Raw genomic sequence first — 26,026 nt, 5'->3', positions numbered from 1 at the left:
TTGTTTTAAGGCAGAGCCTCACTCTATTGCCCAGGCTGGAGTGCAGTGGTGTGATCTCACCTCCTTGCAACCTCTGCCTCCTGGGTTCAAGCGATTCTTGTGTCTCAGCCTCCTGAGTAGCTGGGATTACAGGTGTGCACCACCACGCCTGGCTAATTTTTGTATTTTTAGCGGAGATGGGGTTTTGCCATGTTGGTCAGGCTGGTCTTGAACTCCTGGCCTCAAGTGATCCGTCTGCCTTGGCCTCTCAAAGTGCTGGGATTACCGGCGTGAGCCACTGTTCCTAGCCACAAATCATTTTGTAAAGGTTAAATTTAATCTCATTTAAGTAATACATATAAGTCTCATTGAATAACTGAAGCCAGTTTGAGGTAAAGTCTATTATTATGTGCATTTTAATTCTTAGTATTAATTTTTAGCATTTAATTACAGCCTCATAAGTACAAATAAAAACAGGACTTGCTATTGTTGCCACCTATTTTCTTTAAAGATGACAAGCAGCATCTTATTTGTGTTAACACAAGTCATCCACATAACAAAGATAGATAAGAAAAGTGGCCAGGTGTGGTGGCTCATGCCTCTGCTGGGACAGGGAACAGAGGGATGCGGAGACCCTGAAGATGCTTTTGGACAATGGTCTGCGGTTAGGACAGTGGCAGGAGATACCATTCACTCAGGGTCTCCAGGACAAGAGATCAGCCTGGCAGTTACATGTGTTTCTTTTCAAACTCGTTGCCAGGTTGGACTGACCGATGACATCAGAGATTCCGACCTTCCTGATTGGAAGGACCGGACTCTGTGGGCACCTGGAAGTTCAGTTGGATAACAGCATCTTCTCAGAGCTGATCTCCACTCCTGACTTCTCCCAGTCTCGAGAATTGATAACACACTCTTCGGGATCCTACCAGTGCCCACGAGAAGGCCACGGACAGAACAGAGACTAGTTTCCGTGAGAGGGGATAGATTATGGGAAACATCATGACCTGCTGTCTACCGCACCCCCAGGATGAGCAGAGCCCCCAGCGGAGCACCTCGGGGTACCCCCTCCAGGAGGTGGTGGATGATAAAGTGTCGGGACCATCAGGTGAGGGGACTGGAGGAAGAAGAAGTGGGATAGGATTCACTAAGATGAAGGAAGGGCGCCGGGCACAGTGGCTCACGTCCGTAACCCCAACCCTTTGGGAGGCCGAGGCGGGCCGATCACCTGAGGTCAGGAATTCAAGACCAGCCTGGCCAATATGGTGAAAACCCATCTCTACTAAAAGTACAAAAATTAGCCAGGCGGTAGTGGTGCGCACCTGTAATCCAAGCTAATCGGGAGGTTAAGAGAGGAGAATCGCTTGAGCCTGGAAGGAAGAGGTTGCAGTGAGCCGAGATCATGCTACTGCACTCCAGTCTGGGTGAGAGAGTGAGACGCTGTGTCAAAAAAAAAAAAGAAGGGCCAGAGGTCAGGAAGGAGAACCTGAGGAGGGTGTGTGGGAAGAATGGAGAAATTCAGACCGGGTGCAGTGACTCACCCCTGTAATCCCAGCACTTGGGGAAGCCAAGGCAGGCAGATCACTTGAGGCCAGGAGTTTGAGACCAGCCTGGCCAAGATGGTGAAACCCCGTCTCTACTAAAAGGACAAAATTGAGCTGGGCATTATGGCAGGCACCTGTAATCCCAGCTACCTGAGAGGCTGAGGCAGGAGAATAACTGGAATCTGAGAGATGGATGTTGCAGTGAGCTGAGATTGCACCACTACACGCTAGCCTGGGCGACAAAGCAAGATTCTATCTCGAAACAAAAAAAAAAGGAGGGACTGAGAGAGCCAGGGACCAGGGAAGGACATGAGGCAGTGTTCAGAGGACAGAAAGACAGAAGAATGGGGAGGGGAAGGAGCGGCACGTGGGGTTGAGCAGAGGAGAAAGTCAGAAACATGGCTTGGAGAAGCCAGCAGTCTGTGAGGCTGGGGAGGATGGATAGTGGTTTGGGGTTTGCGGTCGGGCTCTAAGGGGATCAGTTGCAGAAGCGTTACACGGTGGCCTGGTTTCTTTACTCAGCCCCTGGGGGAGATCACAGCCCCCCAGGTAGGTCCTTTTGCCTGAAAAGGAAGAAGGAGTGGTCGGACGAATCTGAGGAGTCGTCAGAGGAGCCACAGAAGGAACTCAAGCGACAGCGAGTGTTGCTCATGCTCCCTGAGCACCACGAGGCCTTCAACAGGCTGCTCGGTAGGACACCCCAGAAGGCACCTCCAATCCTGTTCTTCCTAAAAAGAGGAAACTTCCAATAACCACAGTTTTCCAATGGGAAAAATATGCCCCCACTACTGGGTGAGCTCTCCATGCGGGAGGACTCTGAAGTGATCACTCATGAGGGACACTTAGGAGACGACAGAGGATTAGGTAGACTTGACAAAGGTTGGCGCTTGGGATAAGAAAGCTTGGTTTTGGGCCAGGCGCGGTGGCTCCTGCCTGAGATCCCAGCACGTTGGGAGGCTGAGGCAAGAGGATTGCTTGAACTCAGGACTTTGAGGCTGCGGTGAGCTATGACTGCACTACTGCACCCCAGCCTGGGTGACAGAGCAAAACTCTGTGTCAAGAGAAAAACCAAGGCTGGGCACGGTAGCTCATGCCTGTAGTCCCAGCTACTCAGGAGTCTGAGACAGGAGAATCGCTTAAACCCGGGAGGCAGAGGTTGCAGTGAGCCAACATCACGCCACTGCATTCCAGCCTGGCCCACAGAGCAAGACTCTGTCTCAAAATAAACTAATAAATAAATAAAAATAAAAATCAAATGAAGAAAAACAAAATCAATAAACAAAGAAAGTGGTTTCAGCTGTGCCCTCTGAAACTTAATGTCTCTTACTGACTTTTCTAAATCTAAGTGTCTCTATCCATAGTGGAGGATACCAAGGCCATGGTCACACCCTGATGTGACTGTCTCATGAGGAAATGATGGGAATTCCTTTATGACTCTGCAGTGGTCCCTCCGTGTCTGCTGGAGGGGGTCCTGGCTGATTCCCAGCTCTACATCCTGTAGATGCTCACACTCAGGGCCTCCTTCGGCCTCTTCTCAGGGGATTCTCAGAGCAGGAGCCTCTCTCCCTTGCCCAGTGAAACTCATTCTCCCGGCCGGGCGCGGTGGCTCAAGCCTGTAATCCCAGCACTTTGGGAGGCCGAGGCGGGCGGATCACGAGGTCACGAGATCGAGACCATCCTGGCTAACATGGTGAAACCCCGTCTCTACTAAAAATACAAAAAATTAGCCAGGCGTGTTGGCGGGCGCCTGTAGTCCCAGCTACTCGGGAGGCTGAGGCAGGAGAATGGCGTGAGCCCGGGAGGCGGAGCTTGCAGTGAGCCGAGATTGCGCCACTGCACTCCCGCCTGGGGGACAGAGCAAGACTCTGTCTCAAAAAAAAGAAACTCATTCTCCCCTCTCCCATCCACCTCACCCGTGGCCACAATCCTGAGACTTCCCCCCAGGAGGCACACTTCTCCTCGCTGCCCTGCTGCTCCCACGGAAACCCTGTCCTGCTTCTCATGCTGACATCTGCTCTCTAATCACAGAGGATCCTGTCATTAAAAGATTCCTGGCTTGGGACAAAGATCTGAGGGTGTCGGACAAGGTAAGGTTGCTCTCCATGTAACTGTGTTCCTGTTCCAATGCACGGCCAGGGGGAGGGCGCAGTTTCCAAACCCACAGTTCTCCCTCCACCACCTCCCACCAGATGCTCCTACAGTTTTTTGTTTTTTTGTTTTTTTTGTGAGACAGAGTCTTGCTCTCTTGCCCAGGCTGGAGGGCAGTGTCTCGATCTTGACTCACTGCAGCCGATGCCTCCTGGGTTCAAGCGATTCTCCTGCCTCAGCCTCCAAGCAGCTGGGATTACAGACGTGAACCACCACGCCAGGCTAATTTTTGTGTTTTTAGTAGAGACGGGGTTTTGTCATGTTGGCCAGGTTGGTCCTGAACACCTGACCTCAGGTGATCCACCTGCCTTGGCCTCCCAAAGTGCTGAGATTACAGACATCAGCCACTGTGCCCGAGCAGCTCCCACGGTCTTGAGTCTCGGCCTCCACACATTTTTTTTTTTTCTGAAACAGAGTCCAGCTCTGCTCCCCAAGATGGAGTACAGTGGCATGATCATAGCTCACTCTAATTCTTGGGCTCAAGCAATCCTCTTTGCTTAGCCTCCTGAAGAGCTGCCACTAGGCACATGCCACCATGCTCAACTAATTTTTGAAATATTCGTAGAAACAGGGTCTCACTGTGTTGCCCAGGTTGTTCGCAAACTGTTGGGCTCACGTGATCCTCCTGCCTCCACCTCTCAAAGTACTGGGATGACAGGCTTGAGCCGCCACTCCTGGCTATTTTTATGATTTGTCAGCATCTCCCTCGGGACTTGCTGGTCTCTTGCAGAGTGAATGAGTGGCCCCTGCCTCTCCTACAGGTCGTTTGGGATCTGAGCCCTCGGCCACAGTCTGGCCGCAGCCCTGAAGCTCCTGGCCCCTCTACTCTCAGCTCTTTGGGACAGTTCTCTGCCTGGCACACAAAAGACCCTCCTGACACCAGCCGACCTAGACACACCCCCTCCAGAGATCCCATCAGAGCCCACCATCCTGGAAGCATCACCGAAAACCCTTCCTCTGGCTTCTCGGATTTGCATCCGACCTTCGAATACCCCTCCACCCCGCAATTTCCACATGAGCACAGTCACCCCAACGCTGAGGTCCCTTCTCTGATGGGCAACCCCTCCCCAGTCCCCCATTCCACTATCTCCACAATCTTCCTCTCCCAAGATGTGACCTCTCCTTCTCTGTGTTCTTTTCTCTCCATCAGTACCTCTTGGCTATGGTCATAGCGTATTTTAGGCGGGCCGGCCTCCTCTCCTGGCAATACCAACGCATTCATTTCTTCCTGGCTCTGTGAGTGGTTTGCTACCTCCTATCAGTCAATATCTAATGCCCTGGGACAGCCGGGGAAGTGGGATTCCAGCCTTTCATTTATTCTTTCACCTATTTGTCCTCTTTACTCTGTGTACAAAAAAGACAGGATTATAGCATCTTAGACTGTTGTTTCTAAAAAGAAACTCAGGCTGCGCGTAGTGGCTTACGCCAGTAATCCCAGCACTTTGGGAGGCTGAGGCAAGCGGATAACCTGAGGTCAGGAGTTCGAGACCAAGCTGGTCAACGTGGGAAAACGCCGTCTCTATTAAAAATAGAAAAATTAGCCGGGCGTGGTGGTGTGCACCTGTAATCCCAGCTACTCGGGAGGCTGAGGCAACAGAACCCCTTGAACCCAGGAGGTGGAGGTTGCAGTAAGCTAAGGTTAAGCCACTGTACTCCAGCCTGGGTGACAGAGCGAGACTTTTCTGAAAGAAAAAAAAAAGCCAAAAATCCCAAAAATCCAATGCCAGTGTACAAATAAAAGAATAAAAGAGGCCGGGTGCGGTGGCCCATGCCTGTAATCCCAACACTTTGGGAAGCCAAGGCGGGTGGATCACAAGGTCAGGAGAGCGAGACCATCGTGGCTAACACGGTGAAACCCCGTCTCTACTTAAAAAAAAATAATAATAATAATTAGCCAGGTGTGGTGGCGGGTGCCCGTAGTCCCAGCTACTCGGGAGGCTGAGGCAGGAGAATGGCATGAATCTGGGAGGCGGAGCTTGCAGTGAGTGAGATCACACCACTGCACTCCAGCCTGGGCGACAGGGCGAGACTCCATCTCAAAAAAATAAATAAATAAAACAAAAGGAACTATAAACCGCTCCCAAGGAGAGAAGAAAAGGAGCAGAGGAATGGACATGACACTTCCCCCAGCAAGTAGATGTTTCTGGTTCTCTCTCTGTCCTTCCCACATCAACCACAAACGCCATCAACCTCCTCCGGGTTCCCATGACAGAGATCACTGTTCAGGTCCCCCTCGCATCACTCGAATCCACTGTCAAATGCTCCCTGCTAGGGTCTCCTGGAGTCTCTCCCCAAGCCAGGGGGCTTCCTAGGGCAGCCTGAGCATCTTTCCAAAGCATGACAACCTCACTGCCCATCTGAACAACTTCATTAGCTGATGTCTTTCTCTACCGAGGCCAGGGTCCACAGTGCCAATTCCGCCCTCTCTACAATCCCTACAGGCACACTGGCTCCGCCATCTTGGTGTTCTCTGGTTTGGCTTCACTGCTTCTTCCAAATGCCCTCCACCCGACTTTGCTTTTGTGTTTTCTGTCTGCGTGTCCCGCACACATGTGGTTCTGAAGGGAAGGACCCATTCCTTGAACTCAGTTCACCCCACAGCCTCTGGGATGCCTTCCCTCATCTTCCAACTTCTGCATGCCCATAGCTCTCTAGTTACATCCTGGACACTGGGATAAGGTCATCTGCCCTGATTACTCCCAGTCCCATTAGACTAGACGCCTGTAGAAGGCAGGGTCCTGGCAAGATATCAATGTATCCAATTTCTTTTATTTTTTTGAGACAGACTTGCCCTGTCCCCCAAGCTGGAGTGCAGTGGTGAGATCATAGCTCACTGCAGCCTCCATATCCTGGGCTCAAGCGATCCTCCCACCTCAGCCTCTTGATTAGCTCCGACTACAGGGCTGTGCCACCACACCTGGACAGTTTGTTTATTTATTTATTTATTTATTTATTGAGACAGAGTCTTGCTCTGACTGGAGAATGGAGTGGCCCAATCTCGACTCACTGCAACCTCCGCCTCCTGGGTTCACACAATTCCTATGCTTCAGCCTCTTGAGGAGATACGAATAACGCATATGCTACCACACCAGGATGATTTTTGTATTTTTCGTAGGGATGGGGTTTCTCCATGTTGACCAGGCTGGTCTCCAACTCCTGGTCTCAAGCGATCCACCCGCTTCAGCCTTCTAAAGTGCTGGGATTACAGGCATGAGCCACCGCGTCTGGCATATTTCTTATACTTGTAATAGAGGTGAGGGTCTTGCTATGTTGCCCAGGCCCGTGTCAAACTCCTGGCCTCAAGTGATCCTCCTGCTTCGGCCTCCCAATGTGCTGGGATTCCAGGCAAAAGCCACCACTCTTGGTCACCAATTAGGTTTTTGTCTCCATCCTGAAGGAGTGGGAGACGCCCTTGATCAGGTCTCTGTCCAGCAGAGCCCTCCTGAGGAAGGCGTGGCTCTCTGCAGGGTGGGTGCCAGTCCTGAGCTAGGGACGGTCCCCTGCCCTCCTCTCTGGGAAGCTGACCTCAGCCGGAGGTCTCTCCTGGTGGTGCCCCTGAGCAGTAACCTGATTTCTGTCCCCAGCTACCTGGCCAATGACATGGAGGAGGACGACGAGGCCCCCAAACAAAACATCTTCTACTTCCTGTACGGGAAGACCCGCTCTCACGTACCCTTGTTCCATAAGCGTCGGTTCCAGTTACGCCATTCCATGACCGGGAGGGCCAGGGAGAACCGCTCTCAGATAGCCTTGTTCCACAAGCTTCGGTTCCAGTTCTTCTGTTCCATGCGCTGCAGGGCTTGGGTTTCCCCGGAGGAGTTGGAGGAGGTGGGTGGGGCCTGGGGAGGTGGAGGAGGTGGGGAGGAATCGGGTGGGCTGGAGGCTGGATGAGGGGAGGGAGGGGTATCCTGGGGAGTCCCTGTCTTCTCAAAGGGCGTCTGGTTTTCCAGATCCAGGCTTATGACCCACAGCATTGGGTGTGGGCGCGAGATCGCGCTCGCCTTTCCTAGAGCTCCAGGGACCGTGGAGGCCTGAGGTCATCGGCCTGAGAGAAGGTACATCTGCATCCTCTGGGGTATAGGCAGAATATTGGGGTCTATTTCGGAAATCCGAAGAACCCAAATGCTTGATCCGGCTTCAAGCCTGGGCAACATGGCGAGATCCCCTCCACAAAAATACAAAAATTAGCCAGGCGATGTGGGAGGCATCTCTACTCCCAACAACTCAGGAGGCTGAGGCGGGAGGATCGCTGGAGCCTGGGAGGTCAGGGCCGCAGGGAGCCCTGATCCTGCCACTGCGCTCCAGCCCGGGTGACAGAGTGAGACCCTGCCTCAAGAATAATCATAAATACTGAGTTCGGGGAGGTTCATTATGATTGACGCACCTGAGGTACCGATTTGCGTCGAGGGTTCAGTGAAGCTTTGGTTTACATTTTGTGCAGCTAACCACGTTGAGCACAGAGCATGAGACTTCGTCATGAGGAGGGAGGATTAGGATTAGGCTTCCGGACTCGTGGTTCACGATGTTGTCACTTTAGAAACAGAGCTAGCATGGTTACAAGTTTAGATCTTAAGTGACACGAAAGGCCCCAGCTGTGATGAAGTTCAAAGCCACATTCTCTGAGGGTGCCCTACTCCCTGGGCAGACCCACCCAAAGTCCTTGCTATGAAGCAGATCACTGGGGCTGACCTTGGGTGTATTAAGTGAGTTTTGGAGTCATGGTCACCAAAGTGTGAGTATCACAGTTGAACATGATGGTTCAGAAGCAGGGTATAGAATGAAAGGCAGGAGATAAAAGTGCATTTCTGTGCATTTCTCAATTGCTCTGAACTCTAGTTAGACTTGACATGGGACGTGAATAACCTTCCTGTCTAGAGAGCTGCCTCCTTGAAGCGTCACATCGTCTCTCTCACTTCCAGAACACTGGGCCCAGGGGAGATGCGGATTTTCAGCAGGAACTTTATTCCAATGCTAATGGCAGACACCAGGAAGGAGGAGAGGAGCGATGTGTGCAGATCATCTAGAAGAACCTGGACCGTTCTTGTTGGAGCTGAATACAGTGATCACGTTGTCCTCCTAGGAGCAGGGGTGGGGGTGGGGGTGGGGGTTGGGGTACTTCTAGGAGTCCTTGGGGAAAAGAAAGAAACCAGGAGTGTTTCCAGCGATGTAGTAGTTCCGCTAAATTCTTATAAAAATAAATGTTTATTTCATATTTAGTGTATGTTTGAAATGTGAGAATTCAGATGTAATTTTTTTACCTTGCATTGGCATGTTTGTATGTTACTTTAAAGAGGATGTGTGTTCTAAAGGAGGGCATGAGCTGTGTGTTTTCAAGAGAACAATGCAGTGCGTCTCTTGGGGAAACATAATAAAGATCAACTTTTCTCACCTTCACAGCGAATGTGATCACCTTGGTCTGATTATTTCCTGTCAAGTCTTATTTTTCCTTAATGGGGTTGTGGTTATTTGAACATATTTATTAGCTCTGGAACATAATCCTGTGTTGTTTTTTTATGTAGAAAAAAACATAAGGCTGGATGCAGTGTTCACACCTACAATCCCAGCAGTTTTGGAGGTCATGGCGGGAGGATCACTTGAGGCCAGGAGTTTGAGGCCAGTCTCAGCAACACAGCATCTACATCTATTTTTAATTTTTATTTTTTAAAGAAAAACAATAGAAGAGAAGGCTGATCTCAAGCTACAGGGTTTTTGTTTGTTTTGGAGACAGAGCAAGACTCTGTCTCCAGGCTGGAGTGCAGTGGTACAACCTCGGCTCCCTGCAACTTTCACCTCCCGGTTCAAGGGAATTCTCCCGCCTCAGCCTCCCAAGTAGCTGGGACTACAGGCACCCGCCTGTACGTCCGACTAACTTTTGTAAAAATAATAGAGAGAAGGTTTCACCATGTTGGCCAGGCTGCTCTCGAACTCCTGACTTCAAGTGATCCACCCACTTCAGCCTCCCAAAGTGCTGGGATTACAGGCACGAGCTACTGCGCCCAGATGCCAAGCTAGAGTTTTAAGGCAGGAAATGAGAGAAAGATATTGAGAGAGGAAAACCTGGTGGTAAGAAAACTCTAAAGGTGGCCGGGTGTGGTGGCTCACGCCTGTGATCCCAGCAGGAGTTTGAGACCAGCCTGGCCAACATGGTGAAACCCTGTCTCTACTAAAAATACAAGAATTAGGCAGGCGTGGTGGTGCACGCCTGTAATCCCAGCTATTTGGGAGGCTGAGGCAGGAGAATCACTAGCAGAGAGTGTGTCTCCCCACCCCCTTTCAAAAAAAAAGGAAAGTTCCTGCAGGAGTTCAAGCTGTGAAAGGCAGGCACTCTGCCATGCAATTCTTTGTGATTTTTCTTTTTTCTTTTTGGAGTCGGGGTCTGGCGCTGTCACCCAGACTGGGGTGCAGTGGTGTGGTCATAGCTCACTGCGGCCTCAGACTCAATCTCAAGCGATCTTCTTACCTTGCCTTTGAAATTGCTGGGATTATAAGCATGAGCCACCGCATCTGGCCTGTGTGACACAATTCTGTTTTTTGTTTTGTTTTGTTTTGTTTTTTGAGATGGAATCTCGCTTTGTCAGCCAGGCTGGAGTGCGGTGGCGTCCTCTTGGCTCCCTGCAAGCTCCGCCTGCTAGGTTTACGCCATTCTCCTGCCTCAGCCTCCCAAGTAGCTGGGACTACAGGCGCCCGCCACCACACCCAGCTAATTTTTTGTATTTTTAGTAGAGACGGGGTTTCACTGTGTTATCCAGGATGGTCTCGATCTCCTGACCTCGTGATCTGCCTGCCTCGGCCTCCCAAAGTGCTGGGATTACGGGCGTGAGCCACCGTGCCCGGCCTGTGTGATGCAATTCTGATGTCAACTCCCTGATGTTACCTCAAACGCCACAGGTTAAGGCCACCAGGCCCCAATAGGCTGCCCTCGCTTTAGACGCAGCTGCAGGCTTGGGTGTCCTCAGACCACAGGTACTTCTCACCAACTGGCTGTAAATTTGGAGGTTCCCACCATGCCTTCAAGTTTGATAATTCACTATAACAACTCACAGAACTCAGAAAAGCATGATACTTTTTTTTTTTTTTCCTAAGATGGAGTCTTGCTCTGTCGCCCAGGCTGGTCTTGAACTCCTGACCTCAGGTGATCCGCCCACCTTGGCCTCCCAAAGTGCTGGGATTACAGGATTGCAGGTTCAAGAGAGTCTCCTACCTCAGCCTCCTGAGTAGCTGGGATTATAGGCGCCTGCCACCACGCCTGGCTAATTTTTTTTGTTTTGTTTTTTTGAGAAGGAGTCTTGCTCTGTCGCTCAGGCAGTGGCGGGATCTCTGCTCACTGCAAGCTCCACCTCCCAGATTCATGCCATTCTCCTGCCTCAGCCTCCTGAGTAGCTGGGACTATATGCGCCCGCCACCACGCCCGGCTAATTTTTTGTGTTTTTAGTAAAGATGGGGTTTCACAGTGTTAGTCAGGATGGTCTCCATCTCCTGACCTCGTGATCCGCCCGCCTCAGCCTCCCAAAATACTGGGATTATAGGCATGAGCCACAGCGCCCTGCCTGACTGTTCTACTTTTAACTGGGAAGAGTGATTTCCTTGGAAAGTCCGTAACTGCTGGGAACAGATGCTTAATTTTCAAACTGAATTTCAAGCTCAAATGTAAATTACTTACACTCTAGTAATTCCTATAAAAAAGAGGAAAAGCATGGTATCTTCTAGGAAAGAAAATATAATTTACATTAACTTGAAGTCATTAATTACTGTAACTACAAAACCACTCAGAATCTGCTGTACATTCATTTACATTTTTCTTTAGCATATTTCCTCCAACAAAAGCAACCCTATGATATTTTCTTAAAGAACATCTATCACATGTAAAAAGTAAAGTGTCAACTAACCTTATCTTCATTTTGCAGTTTCACATCATATCTGTGAGCCAGAAATTTTGGAGGAGCCCACTTCCTTTCTCCTTTTTTTAATGAAGTAGGAAGTTTTTTTGGTGATCTACATGCTCTGTCATCTAGTCAAATCATAGAAAATTAGTGAAAAACCATTATTTTAATCCTTTTCATTCATTCATTAACAAGTCTTTTTTTTTTTTTTTGAGACGGAGTCTCGCTCTGTCCCCCAGGCTGGAGTGCAGTGGCGCGATCTCGGCTCACTGCAAGCTCCGCCTCCCGGGTTCACGCCATTCTCCTGCCTCAGCCTCCCGAGCAGCTGGGACTACAGGCGCCTGCCAACACGCCCGGCTAATTTTTTGTATTTTTAGTAGAGACGGGGTTTCACCGTGTTAGCCAGGATGGTCTCGATCTCGTGACCTCGTGATCCGCCCGCCTCGGCCTCCCAAAGTGCTGGGATTACAAGCTTGAGCCACCGCGCCCGGCTCATTAACAAGTCTTAACTGAACATCTGGTCTTCACTAGGCACTGGGTGATATAGTACAAAAATGAATCATAATGTCCTTAACTTCAAGGAGCTGAAGTCTATGAGGAGAGTCAGCAAGTAAATAACTAGAATGTAGTAAAAAGTGTAATAGAAGTTGGTCAAGAAAAACACTATGAGAGGCCGGGCGTGGTGGCTCACTCCTGTAATCCCAGCACTTTGGGAGGCTGAGGCGGGCAGATCACCTGAGGTCAGGAGTTCGAGACCAGCCTGACCAACATGGAGAAACTCCATTTCTACTAAAAATACAAAATTAGCCGGGCTTGGTGGTGCATCCCTATAATCCCAGCTACTCGGGAGGCTGAGGCAGGAGAATCACTTGAACCTGGGAGGCAGGGGTTGCAGTGAGCCAAGATCACGCCATCGCACTCCAGCCTAGGCAACAGAGCAAGACTCCATCTCAAAAAAAAAAAAAAAAAAAAAAAAAGGAAAGAAAAACACTATGAGAACACAGAGAAGGAATACCTAACTTAGTCTGGAAGGTAGGTAGAAAGATGAGTAAGAATATGACTTGGGCCAGGTGTGGTAGTTCACGCCTGTAATCCCAGCACTTTGAGAGGCCAAGGTAGGCAGGTCCCTTGAGTCCAGGAGTTCGAGACCAGCCTGGGCAACATGGTGAAACCCTGTCTCTATAAAAATTACAAAAAATTAGCCAGGTGTGGTGGCACATGCCTGTAGTCACAGCTACTTGGGCGGCTGGGGTAGGATGCCTTGAGCCTGGGAGGTCAGGGCTGCAGTGAGCCCTAATCTTGAGACAGAGTGAAACCCTGTCTCAAAAAAAAAGAGAATACGACCAAAAAAGAATATGACCTGTTCAGAGATTGCAAGCAATGAGGTGTGGTTAAATATGATGTATACTAGAGTCAAAAAAATTCTAAAAGGTAAGCCAGAGCCATATTAGAAAGAGCCTTGTATACCATTTAAAGATATTAGAATTTGTCTTGCTAGCAGTGAAGAACCAATGACAGACTGTGGCTCTAACTAACTACGGTGCATTTTGGAAAGATCAATATAAAATGGGGCCCGTCACAGTGGCTCGTGCCTGTAATCCCAGCACTTTGAGGGGCCGAGGCAGGAGGATCACTTGAGCTCAAGAATTCGAGACCAGTCTGGCCAGCATGGTGAAACCGTGTCTCTACAAAAAATAGAAAAAATTAGCTGGGAATGGTGGCGCGCGCCTGTAATCCCAGCTACTCAGGAGGCTTGGCAGGAGAATTGCTTCAACCCGGGAGGTAGAGGTTGCAGTGAGCCAAGATCATGCCAGTGCACTCCAGCCTGGGCAACAGAGCAAGACTCCGTCTCAAAAAAAAAAAAAAAAAGACGAATATAAAATGGGAAGTTGATACTGAAAATAAGGAAATTGGAAGATACAATGCTAAACATCTGAATTAGGCTGGGCACAGAGGCTCACAAATGTAATCCCAGAACTCTGGGAGGCTGAGGTGGGGAGACTGCTTGAGCCCAGGAGTTTAAGTCAAGCCTTAGCCACATGGTTAGACCCTGTCTCTAAACAAACAAAAAAAATTAGCCAGGTATAGTGATGCACATGCATGGTCCCAGCTACTCAGGAGGCTGAGGCAGGAGGATCACTTGAGCCTGGGAGGTTGAGGCTGCACTGAGCTATGACCACACACTGCACTCCATCCTGGACAACAGAGCAACACCCTGTCTCAAAAATAAACAAACATCTGAACTGATGTAACTGTAATACAGAAGGAAAGAGAGTCAAAATTCTTCCAGTTTGTGACCAACGAGACGTGAGAATGTTAAAGGTATTTTAACTTTTCTGCCTTAGACACAAGGTGGATGGACGGTGAGCCAAATAAAACAATCAGAGAACAGTTCTTATTTACCTGCCTTGGGATACAAGAAGAGTGAGGTCAATTAAGCTTTACACAAGTTGAATCTAAATTGCATAAAGGAGGGGCCAGGTCACGCCTGTAATTCCAGCACTTTGGGAGGCCAAGGCAGGCAGATCACCTGAGGTCCAGAGTTCAAGACCAGCCTGGCCAGCATGGTGAAACCCCGTCTCTACTAAAAATACAAAATTAGCTGGTCGTGGTAGCGTGCTCCCATAGTCCCAGCTACTGGGGAGGCTGACACAGGAGAATCGCTTGAACCCATGGGGCGAAGGCTGCAGTGAGCCAAGATCGTGCCACTGCACTCCAGCCTGGGTGACAGAGCAAGACTCCGTCTCAAAAATTAATAAATAAATACATACATACATACATACATACATACATACATACATAAATTGCATGTAGGACAGGCAAGTAAAGATCAAGTCTACTGTTAAAAGTCTGACCCAGGCTTGGAAATCACCAGGCTACATATAGTTAAGAATTCAAACTGTGGCATGAATAGCATATAACATTACACTACGCAAACTGAAAAACAGAAGGCAAAGAATAGAATCCTGTGGAAAAAGTCAAAGGAATGGCAGGGAAGGAAGGAAGTAAAGAAACGGAATACCTGGAGCACTAGGAGACAGTGGTATCAAGCTAAGAGATATGAGTGACCAACAGTATTAAATGTAACAGATGCAGCACTATTCACAATAGCAAAGACATGGAATCAACCGAAATGCCAACGACGGACACAAGAAAGAAAAGGTGGTACACATACACCATGGAAGACTATGCAGCCATAAAAAGGAATGAGATCATGTCCTCTGCAGGGACATGAATGAAGCTGGAGGCTATTATCCTTGCAAACTAACACAGGAACAGAAAACCAAATACTGCATGTTCTCACTTGTAAGTGGGAGCTAAATGATGAGAACACATGGACACATTGAGGGGAACAACACACACTGGGGCCTTTTGAAGAAAAACAACTAATGGGTACTAGGCTTAACACTTGGGTGATGAAATAATCTATGCAACCAACCCCTATGACACAAGTTTACCTACGCAACAACCCTGCACTTCTACTCTTGAACTTAAACGTTAAAAAATAAATAAATATAACAGAAAAGTCAAACACAGGCCAAGAAGAAATCTCTGCATTTGACAATTAAGAGGACACTTGTAAACTTAATAGGAACTATTTCAGGAATATAGAGGCAGAAGTAAGACCACCATAAAACTGATGTTAGGAAAGCAGAGAGAATATTCCTAACCAAAACACTTCTCAACCTCAAGGAATTGCAAGTAATGCCCTTATTACAAAACTTCAATATCAAAAAGAAGAGGGAAACTAGAAAACACAGACGTTAGCATTCACAATACAGGAGAAAACAAAACTGAAGTATCAACAACTTGGGATGGACCAACTACAATGACACTCTCAGAAGTTTGCTTCAAACTACATTAAGAAAATACCTCAAAAACCATCTGCACAGATCCAAAACATCTAGAGACACAAAATAGAATGGGAGACAGACAACATCACATTCTAATGCAAAGTTTGTACCAGTTAAACAGTGAGATAACATTATTTGATCCTCTAACACTCATGTGGAGGGAGACCAATACACACCAAACACTTGGTGTGCCTACATTTTTGGAGACAACAATAATCAAGTCCAGTCAAATTCTTTATTAATGAAGGCCTCAGAGGCTGAACGGTCTTCCCAGGGAGCCAAATCTCAGTTCTTCAATTTTAAAGACACTATTGTTAGAGTCTCCAGGTCCCTAGGACATCATGGTTTCAGGATTCTACCTGCTCCCATGTGAGAGGGACTTAGATTACAGATTATGGAGAGAAAAAAGTTGCAACTGACCCTTGAACAGCATGGGGGTTAGGGCTCTGACCTCTCCGCCTCTCGCAGTCAAAAACCTGTGTATACAGCCACGCACAGTGCATCATGCCTGTAATTCAGCATGAGGCCGAGGCCGAGGCCGCAAGGAGGTACAGACTGCAGTAAGCTGTGATCACAACACTCCACTCCAGCCTGGGGGAAACAGAGTAAGACCCTGTTTCAAAAAACAAGAGGTCAAGGCAGGAGGATCGCTTCAACTCACGAGTACAAGACCAGCCTGAACAACATCGTGAGAACCGACCTCTACAAAAAAAAAAAAACTACAAAAATTAGCTGGGTGTGGTGGTGCATGCCTACAGTCCCAGCTACTTGGGAAGCTGAGGTGGGAGGATCGCTTCGGCCAGGAATGTCGAGGCTGCAGTGAGCCATGATCGTGCCACTGCACTCCAGCCTGGGTGACAGAGCAAGACCTTATCTATGAAAAGCCAAAAAAGGACACTAGGACAATTAGCAATTTACTAGAGAGATGAACTAGCATCACATAAAATTATTGAGGTCACTGCAACAGCAACCGGAGGTCATTAGGAAATGATTACAGTAGTATAGTACGTACTACAGTTCATTCTATTATTATTTAATACTGAATCTTCATATTGTTCTTCACTGAGAATGGTGCCATGTATGGTCTGTTTGTGTAAGTTTTGATAAATTTTAACTTTTTATCATAGATTTCTGTATATATTTTATGGTAGCAAGTGATAAAACAGACTAGTATCTACATGTATTTTATGCATTTATGACATACCTCTTCGTTCTTTTTTACAATATTTCTAGGTTACTCAGTTTGTCTCTGAGTTTTTTCAGAAACTGTCACAAGCCTCCAAAGAATTTTCCAATACATTCATTGAAAAAATATTGAGAGATGGATAAGTGCCACAAAAAAAAGAAAAATTCCATTCATACGTGGACCTGTGCAGTTCAAACTTGTGTTGTTCAAGGGTGAGCTGTACCTAAAACCATCACATTGGCTTATGTGAACATCAGGGTTAGAATTTGCTCTTCCTACCTTGATCACCCCCCAACAGATAAATACACATTTCCACTTCAAGACAAAAGGAAAGCAGACTTTCCTTGCCATCTTGAGTAGCTAGCAATGTGCACACAGCTTCTGTGTTGTTTTTTTTTGTTTTTGTTTTTGAGACGGAGTTTTGCTCTTGTGGCCCTGCTCTTGGGGCACAGGCTAGAGTACAATGGTGCGATCTCAGTTCACTGCAAACTCCACCTCCTGGGTTCAAGCGATTCTCCTGCCTCAGCTTCCCGAGTAGCTGGGATTACAATCACCCACCACCACAATCCACTAATTTTTGTATTTTTAGTAGAGACGGGGTTTCACCATATTGACCAGGCTGGTCTCGAACTCTTGACCTCAGATGATCCGCCCTCCTCGGCCTCCCAAAGCGCTGGGATTACAGGCAGGAGCCACAGCACTCGGCCCTGCACAGAGCTTTCTAAGCAACTAGAGGAAACGACTTCCCAATGATCTTAATCATTTAGGGATATTCAAGTCTTGACTCATGTTGTGGACATTTTAGTTGTTCTATGAATCATAAATGAACAAAATCATGTCTACATAAAAAATCACACATTTAGTTGCTAGAGAACCCTAAAAGATGTGTTCATAATAAAATAAACAGGATCTCATAAAGCACTAAGGAAAGCTAATATCAAACATACTAATACTCTCTCTCCTTCCTTCATCCTCTTTCAAAACTGGATCCTTCTTCTGATGGTCCTGAGCAATCTGCCTGGAACTGTCTTTGTCACTTGATGGAGAATCACAGGCACCATCAGATTTCTTCTCAGTGGTCTCTTCATCCACTTTCTCCAGAGGATGAATCTTCACAATCTTCACCTTGAGCATTTTCTCCTTCCCAACCTATAAAGGAGACAGTACAGAAAATCAGAGATAATAAATAAGAACCAGAAACGTGAAGATGTTTAGAATATATCATCCAATACGCATGCCTCCTCAACCAACAAAAAATGATTGAAACAGTAAAGCATCCAAGTACAATGAACTCTTTCCAACTTTTTTTCTCAAGACTTCCAGGGTGAAATATGACACCCTAAAAAAATGAAATGATCACAATCTAGGTTCATGATTCATGTAAAATGCCAATATACAAGGCCAAAAGGCAATCACTGTACCAGCCTAAAATACGTGAATACGGTTCAAGAATTTACATTTTTTTATGTATTTACTTACTTTTTTTTTTTTTTTTTTTTGAGACGGAGTCTCGCTCTGTCGCCCAGGCTGGAGTGCAGTGGCGCAATCTCGGCTCACTGCAAACTCCGCCTCCCGGGTTCACGCCATTCTCCTGCCTCAGCCTCTCCGAGTAGCTGGGACTACAGGCGCCCGCCACCACGCCCGGCTAATTTTTTTGTATTTTTAGTAGAGACGGGGTTTCACCATGGTCTCGATCTCCTGACCTCGTGATTCGCCCGCCTCAGCCTCCCAAAGTGCTGGGATTACAAGCGTGAGCCACCGCGCCCGGCATATTTACTTACTTTTTATTTATTTTTTGAGACACAGTCTCCCTCTGTCACCTAGGCTGAAGTGCAGTGGCATGATCTCGGCTCACTGCAACCTCTGCTTCCTGGGTTCAAGCCATTCTAACCTGCCTCAGCCTCCGGAGTAGCTGGGACTACAGGCACGCATCATCGTGCCAGGCTAATTTTTGTATTTTTAGTAGAGATAAGGTTTCACCATGTTGGCCAGGCTGATCTCAAACTCCTGACCTCAAGTGATCTGCTTGTCTCAGCCTCCCAAAGGGCTGGGATTACAGGCGTGAGCCACCACGCCTGGCCTACATTTTTTAAAAAAAGAAATCAACTATATATGGATATCCAAATGTTCCAGAACCATTTGTTGAAATAACACCTTTCTCCACTTAATTACCTTTCCACCTCTGTCAAAAATCAATTGTGTAGGGCCAGGATTACAGGCACGAGCCACCATGCCCAGCCAGACTCAGGAATTTGAGGCTAGCCTGGGCAATATAGGGAGACCCCATCTTTACAAAATAAAATTAGCCAAGCGTGATGGTGTGTTCCCATAGTCTTAACTACTGAGGAGGCTGAGGCAGGAAGATCGCTTGAGCCCAGGTTTTTGAGACTGCAGTAAGCTATGACAGTGCCACCACACTCCTGCCTGGGTGACAGGGTGAGACCCTATCTTGGGGGATTAAAGGGGTGCAAACCACTGCTACGTCCTCTTGACAAACTGACTCATTTTTTTTCATTATAAAATGACTTGCTACTTCTTTATCCCTGGTTATTTTCTTTAATCTGAAATCTATCCTCTGATACTTACATAGCCCCTTCAGATTTCTTTTGACTTATGTTAACATGGCATGTATTTTTCCATTCTTTCACTTTTATTCTATGTGTTTCTCTCTTATACACAGCAATACCATTTCGTCTTGCTTTCTCTGCCCAAAATGAGTATTTCTACTGTTTTGTTATTGTTTTAAAGAAACGAGATTTTTGTTATGTTGCCGAGTCTGGCCTTGAACTTCTGGGCTCAAGCAATTCTCTTGCCTCAGCCTCCTAAGTAGCTGGGACTACAGGCACACACCACACCTGGTCAATGTCTACCCTTTAACTGAAATGTTTAGACTACTTATGTTTAATATAATTATAGATATATTTAAGGTTTATTTGCTTTTCTATTCAGCCTCAACAAAACAAAAAACTGCCATTCAAAAAATACTGTTAAGAAAACAAAAACACTGGCCAGGCATGGTGGCTCATGGCTATAGTCCCAGCACTTTGGGAGGCCAAGGTGGGTGGACTGCTTGAGCCCAAGAGTTCAAGACCAGGCTGGGTAACATGGTGAAACTTCATCTCTACAAAAAATACAAAAAAATTTGCCAGGCGAGGATGTGGTGCATGCCAGTGATTCCACCTACTAGGGAGGCTGAGGTAAGAGGATCACTTGAGCCTGGGATGTCAAAGATGAAGTGAGTTATGATTGTGCACCACACTCAAGCTTGGGCAACACAGCGAGACCTCATCTCACAAAATAAAACTAAAAATAAAAAAACTCTACAAAGTTTTTCCAATGCTCATTAAGAGTTCAAACCAAGCCAGGCACAGTGGCTCATGCCTGTAATCCCAGCACTTTGGGAGGCCAAAGTGGGTGGGTCACCTGAAGTCAGGAGTTTGAGACCAGCCTGTCCAACATAGTGAAACTCTGTCTCTACTAAAAACACAAAAAGTAGCCGGGCATGGTGGCAGGCACCTGTAATCCTAGCTATTCAGGAAGCTGAGGCAGGAGAATCACTTGAACCCGGGAGGCGGAGGTCGCAGTGAGCCGAGATCAAGCCATTGCACTTCAGCCTGGGCGACGAGCAAAACTCTGTTTATAAAAAAAAAAAAAAAAAAGGGCCGGGTGCGGTGGCTCACGCTTGTAATCCCAGCACTTTGGGAGGCCGAGGCAGGCGGATCACGAGGTCAGGAGATCGAGACCACGGTGATACCCCGTCTCTACTAAAAATACAAAAAATTAGCCTGGCGTGGTGGCGGGCGCCTGTAGTCCCAGCTACTCAGGAGAATGGCGTGAACCTGAGAGGCGGAGCTTGCAGTGAGCTGAGCTTGCGCCACTGCACTCCAGCCTGGGCGACAGAGCGAGACTCCGTCTCAAAAAAAAATAGAGTTCAAACCATTTTTGCAAAGTAAGCCTTATGATAAATCCAAAACCAAAAACAACAGAGTTCAAGGCCGGGCGAAGTGGCTCACACCTGTAATCCCAGCGCTTTGGGAGGCCCAGGCAGGTGGATCATCTGAGGTCGGGAGTTCAAGACCAGCCTGACCAACATGGAGAAACCCCGTCTCTACTAAAAATACAAAATTAGCTGGGTGTGGTGGCGCATGCCTGTAATCCCAGCTGCTTGGGAGGCTGAGACAGGAGAATCGCTTGAACTTGGGATGTGGAGGTTGTGGTGAGCCAAGATCACACCATTGCACTCCAGCCTGGGCAACAAGAATGAAACTCTGCCTGAAAACAAAACAAAACAAAACAAAACAAAAACAAAAACAACAGAGTTCAAACCATGACCTAACCTTTGAGGACCTGTACAAGATCTAGCCCTTGGCTACGTGATACTACCATTCCCACCATCCTCCCTCCTTATATAGTCTAACCACACTGATTTTTCTCTGTTCTTCCAGTACAATGGTTTTCCCAGTACAGTACAGGGGTAATTCTGTCATATCTCTTTTCCTTTCCCCAAGACATATGGCAATGTCTGATTTTCACAACTGAGAGGGTGCTACTGGCCTCTAGTGGGTAGAGGCCAGGTATGCTGCTAAATACCCTACAATGCACATGACAGCACCCACTAGAATCATCTGTCCTAAAGTCTGTAATGCCAACGTTGAGAAACCCCGTTCCTGACCATCAAGTTCCCTTTTGCCTAAAGGCCTTCACACACCCTGTTCTCTCTCCTTGAAAAACTCAATGTCCCCTTCTCCCATGGATATATACTACTCAACCTATAGGCTTCACCTTAAATGTTGCCTCGTCAGAGGAGCTTTACTGGATCAACACCAATTCTGGTTCTAAGCTAGACTCCCCTGATTATAAACTTTAATAAGTACTCTGTGCTTTTCTTTCATAGTTCTCATCACCAATTTTTTTTTTTTTTTTTTTGAGACGGAATCTCGCTCTGTTGCCTAGGCTGGAGTGCAGTGCCGTGATCTCAGCTCACTACAACCTCCACCTCCTGGATTCAAGCAATTCTGCTGCCTCAGCCTCCCAAGTAGCTGGGACTACAGGCACGCGCCACCATGCCTGGCTAATTTTTGTATTTTTAGTAGAGACGGGGTTTCACTATGTTGGCCAGGCTGGTCTTGAACTCCTGACCTCGTGATCTGCCTGCCTCGGCCTCCCAAAGTGCTGGGATTACAAGTGTGAGCCACCGCACCTGGCCTCATCACCAATGCTAAACACACAGAAAAAGCTGTGGATTTTGGTCACTACTGTTTTTCCAGCACCCAAAACATGCTCTCTACATAGCAGGTCATCAATAAATACCTGGGATAAACCCCTCTATGTTGGGACAATGTTTGTGGTACCCTTCCAACGTCCGTTATATCTACTTTTTTTTTTTTAATCACACTTAGAGTGTAAAACATTTTTACAAATAATGAACACCTGCGTACCCACCATACAGGTTAAAGTACTTAACATTAATAGTGGCCAGGCCCAGTGGCTCACATCTGTAATCCTAACACTTTGGGAGGCCAAAACAGGAGGATTGCTTCAGCTCAGGAGTTCAAGAACAGCCTTGGCAACCTGGCAAAACCCCATCTCTACAAAAATACAAAAATTAGCCAGTGCCTTTAGACTGTAGGATGAGGAAAAAAAAAAAAAAAATACAATTAGCCAGGCATTGTAGCTGGGACTGTAGCTACTTGGGAGATTGAGGTGGGAGGATGGCTTGAGCCTGGGAAGCAGAGGTTGCAGTGAGCCAAGGTTGTGCCTCTGCACTCCAGCCTAGGCGACAGAGCCAGACCCTGTCTCAAAAAAGAAAAGAATATTAACAGTACCTCAGAATCTCCCAGTAAGCCTACGCTGAGGTGGAAACAACTCTCTCCTCTCCTCCTGACAGTGATAACAAACATTCTAAGTTAGTTTTGCCTGCTTTGAGCCTTCTATAAATGTAATCATACTGTATTCTTCTGTGACTTCTTTCAAGTTCACATTCTTTCTGCTATAGAGTATTCTGTGGCTTAACAATTTGTTTATCCATTCAACTACTGATGGCTACTTGGGTTATCTCATTGGACTACTATGAACAATTCTATTAATATACTTACATAAATCTCCTGCAGCAAAACTGAGGGTAAATACTCAAGAAAAAATCCTTAGTCAAAGGGTATGTATAATATCCAACTGTATTCTGCAATGCCAAGTGCTTTCCAAAACAGATGTGCTATTTACACTACAGGCAATTCCACATTCCTGTCAAAACTTGGCAGCGAGGTTTTTTCTTTATTAATCTGATGTATATACATTATCTCACTATGGTTTCGATTAGATTTCCTGCATTATTGATGAGTTTAAACATATTTTCATGTTTATGGACATACATACTTCCCTAGTACCCCTTCCCCTTCCTCATTTTTTTGTTTTTGAGACAGGGTCTTGCTATGTTCTCCAGGCTGGAGTACAGTGGTGCGATCATAGCTCACTGTAGCCTTGAACTCCTGAGTTCAAGCGATCCTCCTGCCTCAGTCTTCCAAGTAGCTGGGACTACAGAAATGCACCACCATGCACAGCCAATTTTTATTATTTTTTGTAGAAACGGGGTCTCCCTATGTTGCCCAGGCTGGTCTCAAACTCCTAGCTTCAAGCCGACCTCCCGCCTCAGCCTCCCAAAGTACTGGGATTACAGGCAGGAGCCACTGGGTTCAGCCCATCTTTCCTCAAACGTTTCTTCTTTCACCTTGCAGATGTGTGCAAAATATTTTTGTTTTGCCACATCAAATCCATTTCCATCCTTCTCTACCTGGCTCTATGCTTAAATAGGCTGACCTTTACAGCCTCCACCAAGACTCCCATTGCCCTCTAGATTCTGGTGAGTTCAGTTCATAGGGAGCAGCAGCAGAAAACCAGGAGACAGAAGTAAAGCATCCTTGGGGTGTTTATTTCTAAACGCCTCCCTAGGAGGATGGTTACAGTTACAGTTTTCTCTCACCAGCAAAGTACTCTTCAACAACAGCAGCTACTCTTTTCTCGTTCCTGTACCCACTCCCTCCCTCTGCTTCCTTGCGGTTTAGAAATGATGAAGGCTTCCCCAACTGCTGATAGGTATGAGGCACTTAACCTTTCCTTGTTACATTTTCCTCAACCCTGATCAGACTGCTATCTGCTGTCAACAGCCCCTTTATTAAACTCAATTCAATTACATTTGAGTATGCCATCTGTTTCCTGCCAGGACACTGACGGACATAAAGTATGTGGCTAGAACCCACTAATGGTCAGCCACAGTGATTCATGCCTGTAATCTCAGCATTCTGCCAGGCCAAGGTGGGAGGATCATGCGAGTCCAGGAGTCTGAGACCAGCCTGGACAACATGGCAAGACCCCGTTTCTCTATAAAAAATAAAAAACTTAGCTAGGCGGCCAGGCGCGGTGGCTCACATCTGTAATCCCGGAACTTTGGGAGGCCGAGGTGGGCGGATCACGAGGTCAGGAGATTGAGACCATCCTGGCTAACACGGTGAAACCCCGTCTCTATTAAAAATACAAAAAAATCAGCCAGGCGTGGTGGCGGGCACCTGTAGTCCCAGCTACTCGGGAGGCTGAGGCAGGAGAATGGCATGAACCCGGGAGGCGGAGCTTGCAGTGAGCCGAGATTGCGCCACCGGACACCAGCCTGGGTGACGGAGCGAGACTCCGTCTTAGAAGACGGAAAAATTTAGCTAGGCATGGTTTTGAGTGTCTACAGTCCCAGCTACTCGGGAAGCTGAGGTGGGAGGACTGCTTGAGCCTGGTAGGCTGAGGCTGCAGTGAGCTATGATCACACCACTGCACTCCAGCCTGGAAGACACAGCAAGACCCTGTCTCAATAAAAAACAAACAAATAAACAAAAACCCCACTAGTACTGCCAGACATGACAAATAAAAAAGAACTAGCTAGGAGATAGAAAGGAGTCAAAGTAAACTACTGAAACAAAGAAAGAACAAGAACTTTGAAACCAAAGACAGGTGTGAATCTTGGCCCCATCAAGTACTGGCTATTGTAGCACAAACTGCTGCTGAGCTAGCTACCAAGCTGTTCCCTCCCTCTTCTTCTCTCTTGCCAGCCTGTCTCTTTTGAGACTTAAATACAAAGGAAGATACTCTCTTTCTCAGCCCCCGCTGCAGCTCTGGGTGGTTATGTAAGCCAAGGTCTAGCCAATATCATGTAAAGATAAAGGATGGAGCTTTCTATTTTATGCTTCAAGAAAGATTTTTCCGGCTGGGCGCGGTGGCTCACGCTTGTAATCCCAGCACTTTGGGAGGCCGAGGCGGGCGGATCACGAGGTCAGGAGATCGAGACCACAGTGAAACCCCATCTCCACTAAAAATACAAAAAAATTAGCCGGGTGTGGTGGCGGGCGCCTGTAGTCCCAGCTACTCGGAGAGGCTGAGGCAGGAGAATGGCATGAACCCGGGAGGCGGAGCTTGCAGTGAGCCGAGATTGCGCCACTGCACTCCAGCCTGGGTGACAGAGCAAGACTCCGTCTCAAAAAAAAAAAAAAAAAAAAAAAAAGAAAGATTTTTCCAGATACGCTTCTGGAAAGATTTTCTTAGCCTGCTTTGATAAGTATTCCCTCACTCTGAATACAGTCACATTTTTTCACAACTCAAGGGACAACAAAGCTAAGGACCAGAACTCAACACACTAGGAAGAACAGAACAGAAAGACAGAGAAAAGTCTAGGTCCTTGACAATAGTATTCACCCTCTATACCAAACTTGGAACTATCTAAGACTACGTGAGATAATCACGTCTGTCTTGTTTAAGCCAGTACTACTAAAAGTGTTGTACCTCATGTGATAGCATCACTACCACCCTGCAGATTGTTAGAACTGAAAAATGTTAGGTCTATCCTAGACCTTCTGAACTCCGAAGGAATGGGCTGAAGAACAGTTCAAGTATGATGGAGAAACAAATTAAACATTTGTCCTGAGAGGAAAAAAAAAAACCAGTTCAAGCAATTCTCCCACTTCAGCCTCCCGAGTAGCCGGGACTACAGGCACGTGCCACCATACCCGGCTAATTTTTGTATTTTTTGGAGATAGGGTATCGCCATGTTGGCCAGGCCGGTCTCAAACTCCTGACCTCAGGTGATCTGCCCACCTTGGTCTCCCAAAGTGCTGGTACTACAGACCTGAGCCACCATGCCCAGCCAAGAACGCATTTTCGGTAGCTTAAGTATTACGCCAAAGTTTGAGAACTACGGGCCACTATTACAATTTCACTATATAACGGCTGAAAGCACTCATAACTAGTATGTATCAACCTCAACATGCCATTTAAATGTACAAGGCTGCCTACCAGCTCAAGATTTCTGTACAAATTCTGCAAGACATTATGTAAAGCAATTAGCCCAGCGTCAAGTACATACAGATAGATATTTAACAACTGTTTAGTTGTTTCTCCTGAATCTTA

General features: G+C 47.2%; 2 protein-coding genes across 5 annotated transcripts in view; one reads left to right on the top strand and one right to left on the bottom strand.

Annotated features, from left to right (window-relative positions):
- Nucleotides 1-26,026, bottom strand: part of LOC129490681 (ephrin type-B receptor 4-like) — a 79,647-nt gene that overhangs the window by 33,620 nt on the left and 20,001 nt on the right. The window contains 1 exon segment of the mRNA XM_063646335.1: nt 17,536-17,737. Coding sequence (XP_063502405.1) covers nt 17,536-17,737 — 202 coding nt within the window.
- LOC129489795 (speedy protein E12-like) lies at nt 378-8,751 on the top strand. 4 transcript variants are annotated; one of them, XM_055292922.2, is made up of 7 exons: nt 378-1,084; nt 2,043-2,210; nt 3,549-3,607; nt 4,819-4,904; nt 7,253-7,496; nt 7,619-7,723; nt 8,588-8,751. In XM_055292922.2, exons 1-6 carry the CDS (start codon nt 967-969, stop codon nt 7,676-7,678), a joined length of 735 nt encoding a protein of 244 aa, XP_055148897.1. In that variant the 5' UTR covers nt 378-966; the 3' UTR covers nt 7,679-7,723; nt 8,588-8,751. The 4 variants fall into 4 exon arrangements, 2 of the variants coding, with proteins under 2 accessions (XP_055148897.1, XP_063502497.1); XM_063646427.1 differs by having other exon boundaries at nt 3,465-3,607; XR_010122567.1 differs by lacking the exons at nt 7,619-7,723; nt 8,588-8,751 and having other exon boundaries at nt 4,430-4,904; nt 7,253-7,311.

This window comes from Symphalangus syndactylus, chromosome 9, assembly GCF_028878055.3.
Source record: "Symphalangus syndactylus isolate Jambi chromosome 9, NHGRI_mSymSyn1-v2.1_pri, whole genome shotgun sequence".
Classification (NCBI taxonomy): Eukaryota; Metazoa; Chordata; class Mammalia; order Primates; family Hylobatidae; genus Symphalangus; species Symphalangus syndactylus.
This window is presented reverse-complemented; position numbering and strand designations above follow the sequence as displayed.

Bases quoted from the DNA above. Each gene is read 5' to 3' on its own strand.
- LOC129489795 (XM_063646427.1), top strand. From the start codon at position 967: ATGGGAAACATCATGACCTGCTGTCTACCGCACCCCCAGGATGAGCAG. The intron at 4,905-7,252 runs GTGAGTGGTTTG...TTCTGTCCCCAG, and splicing joins ATTCATTTCTTCCTGGCTCT to CTACCTGGCCAATGACATGG. The intron at 7,497-7,618 runs GTGGGTGGGGCC...CTGGTTTTCCAG, and splicing joins CCCCGGAGGAGTTGGAGGAG to ATCCAGGCTTATGACCCACA.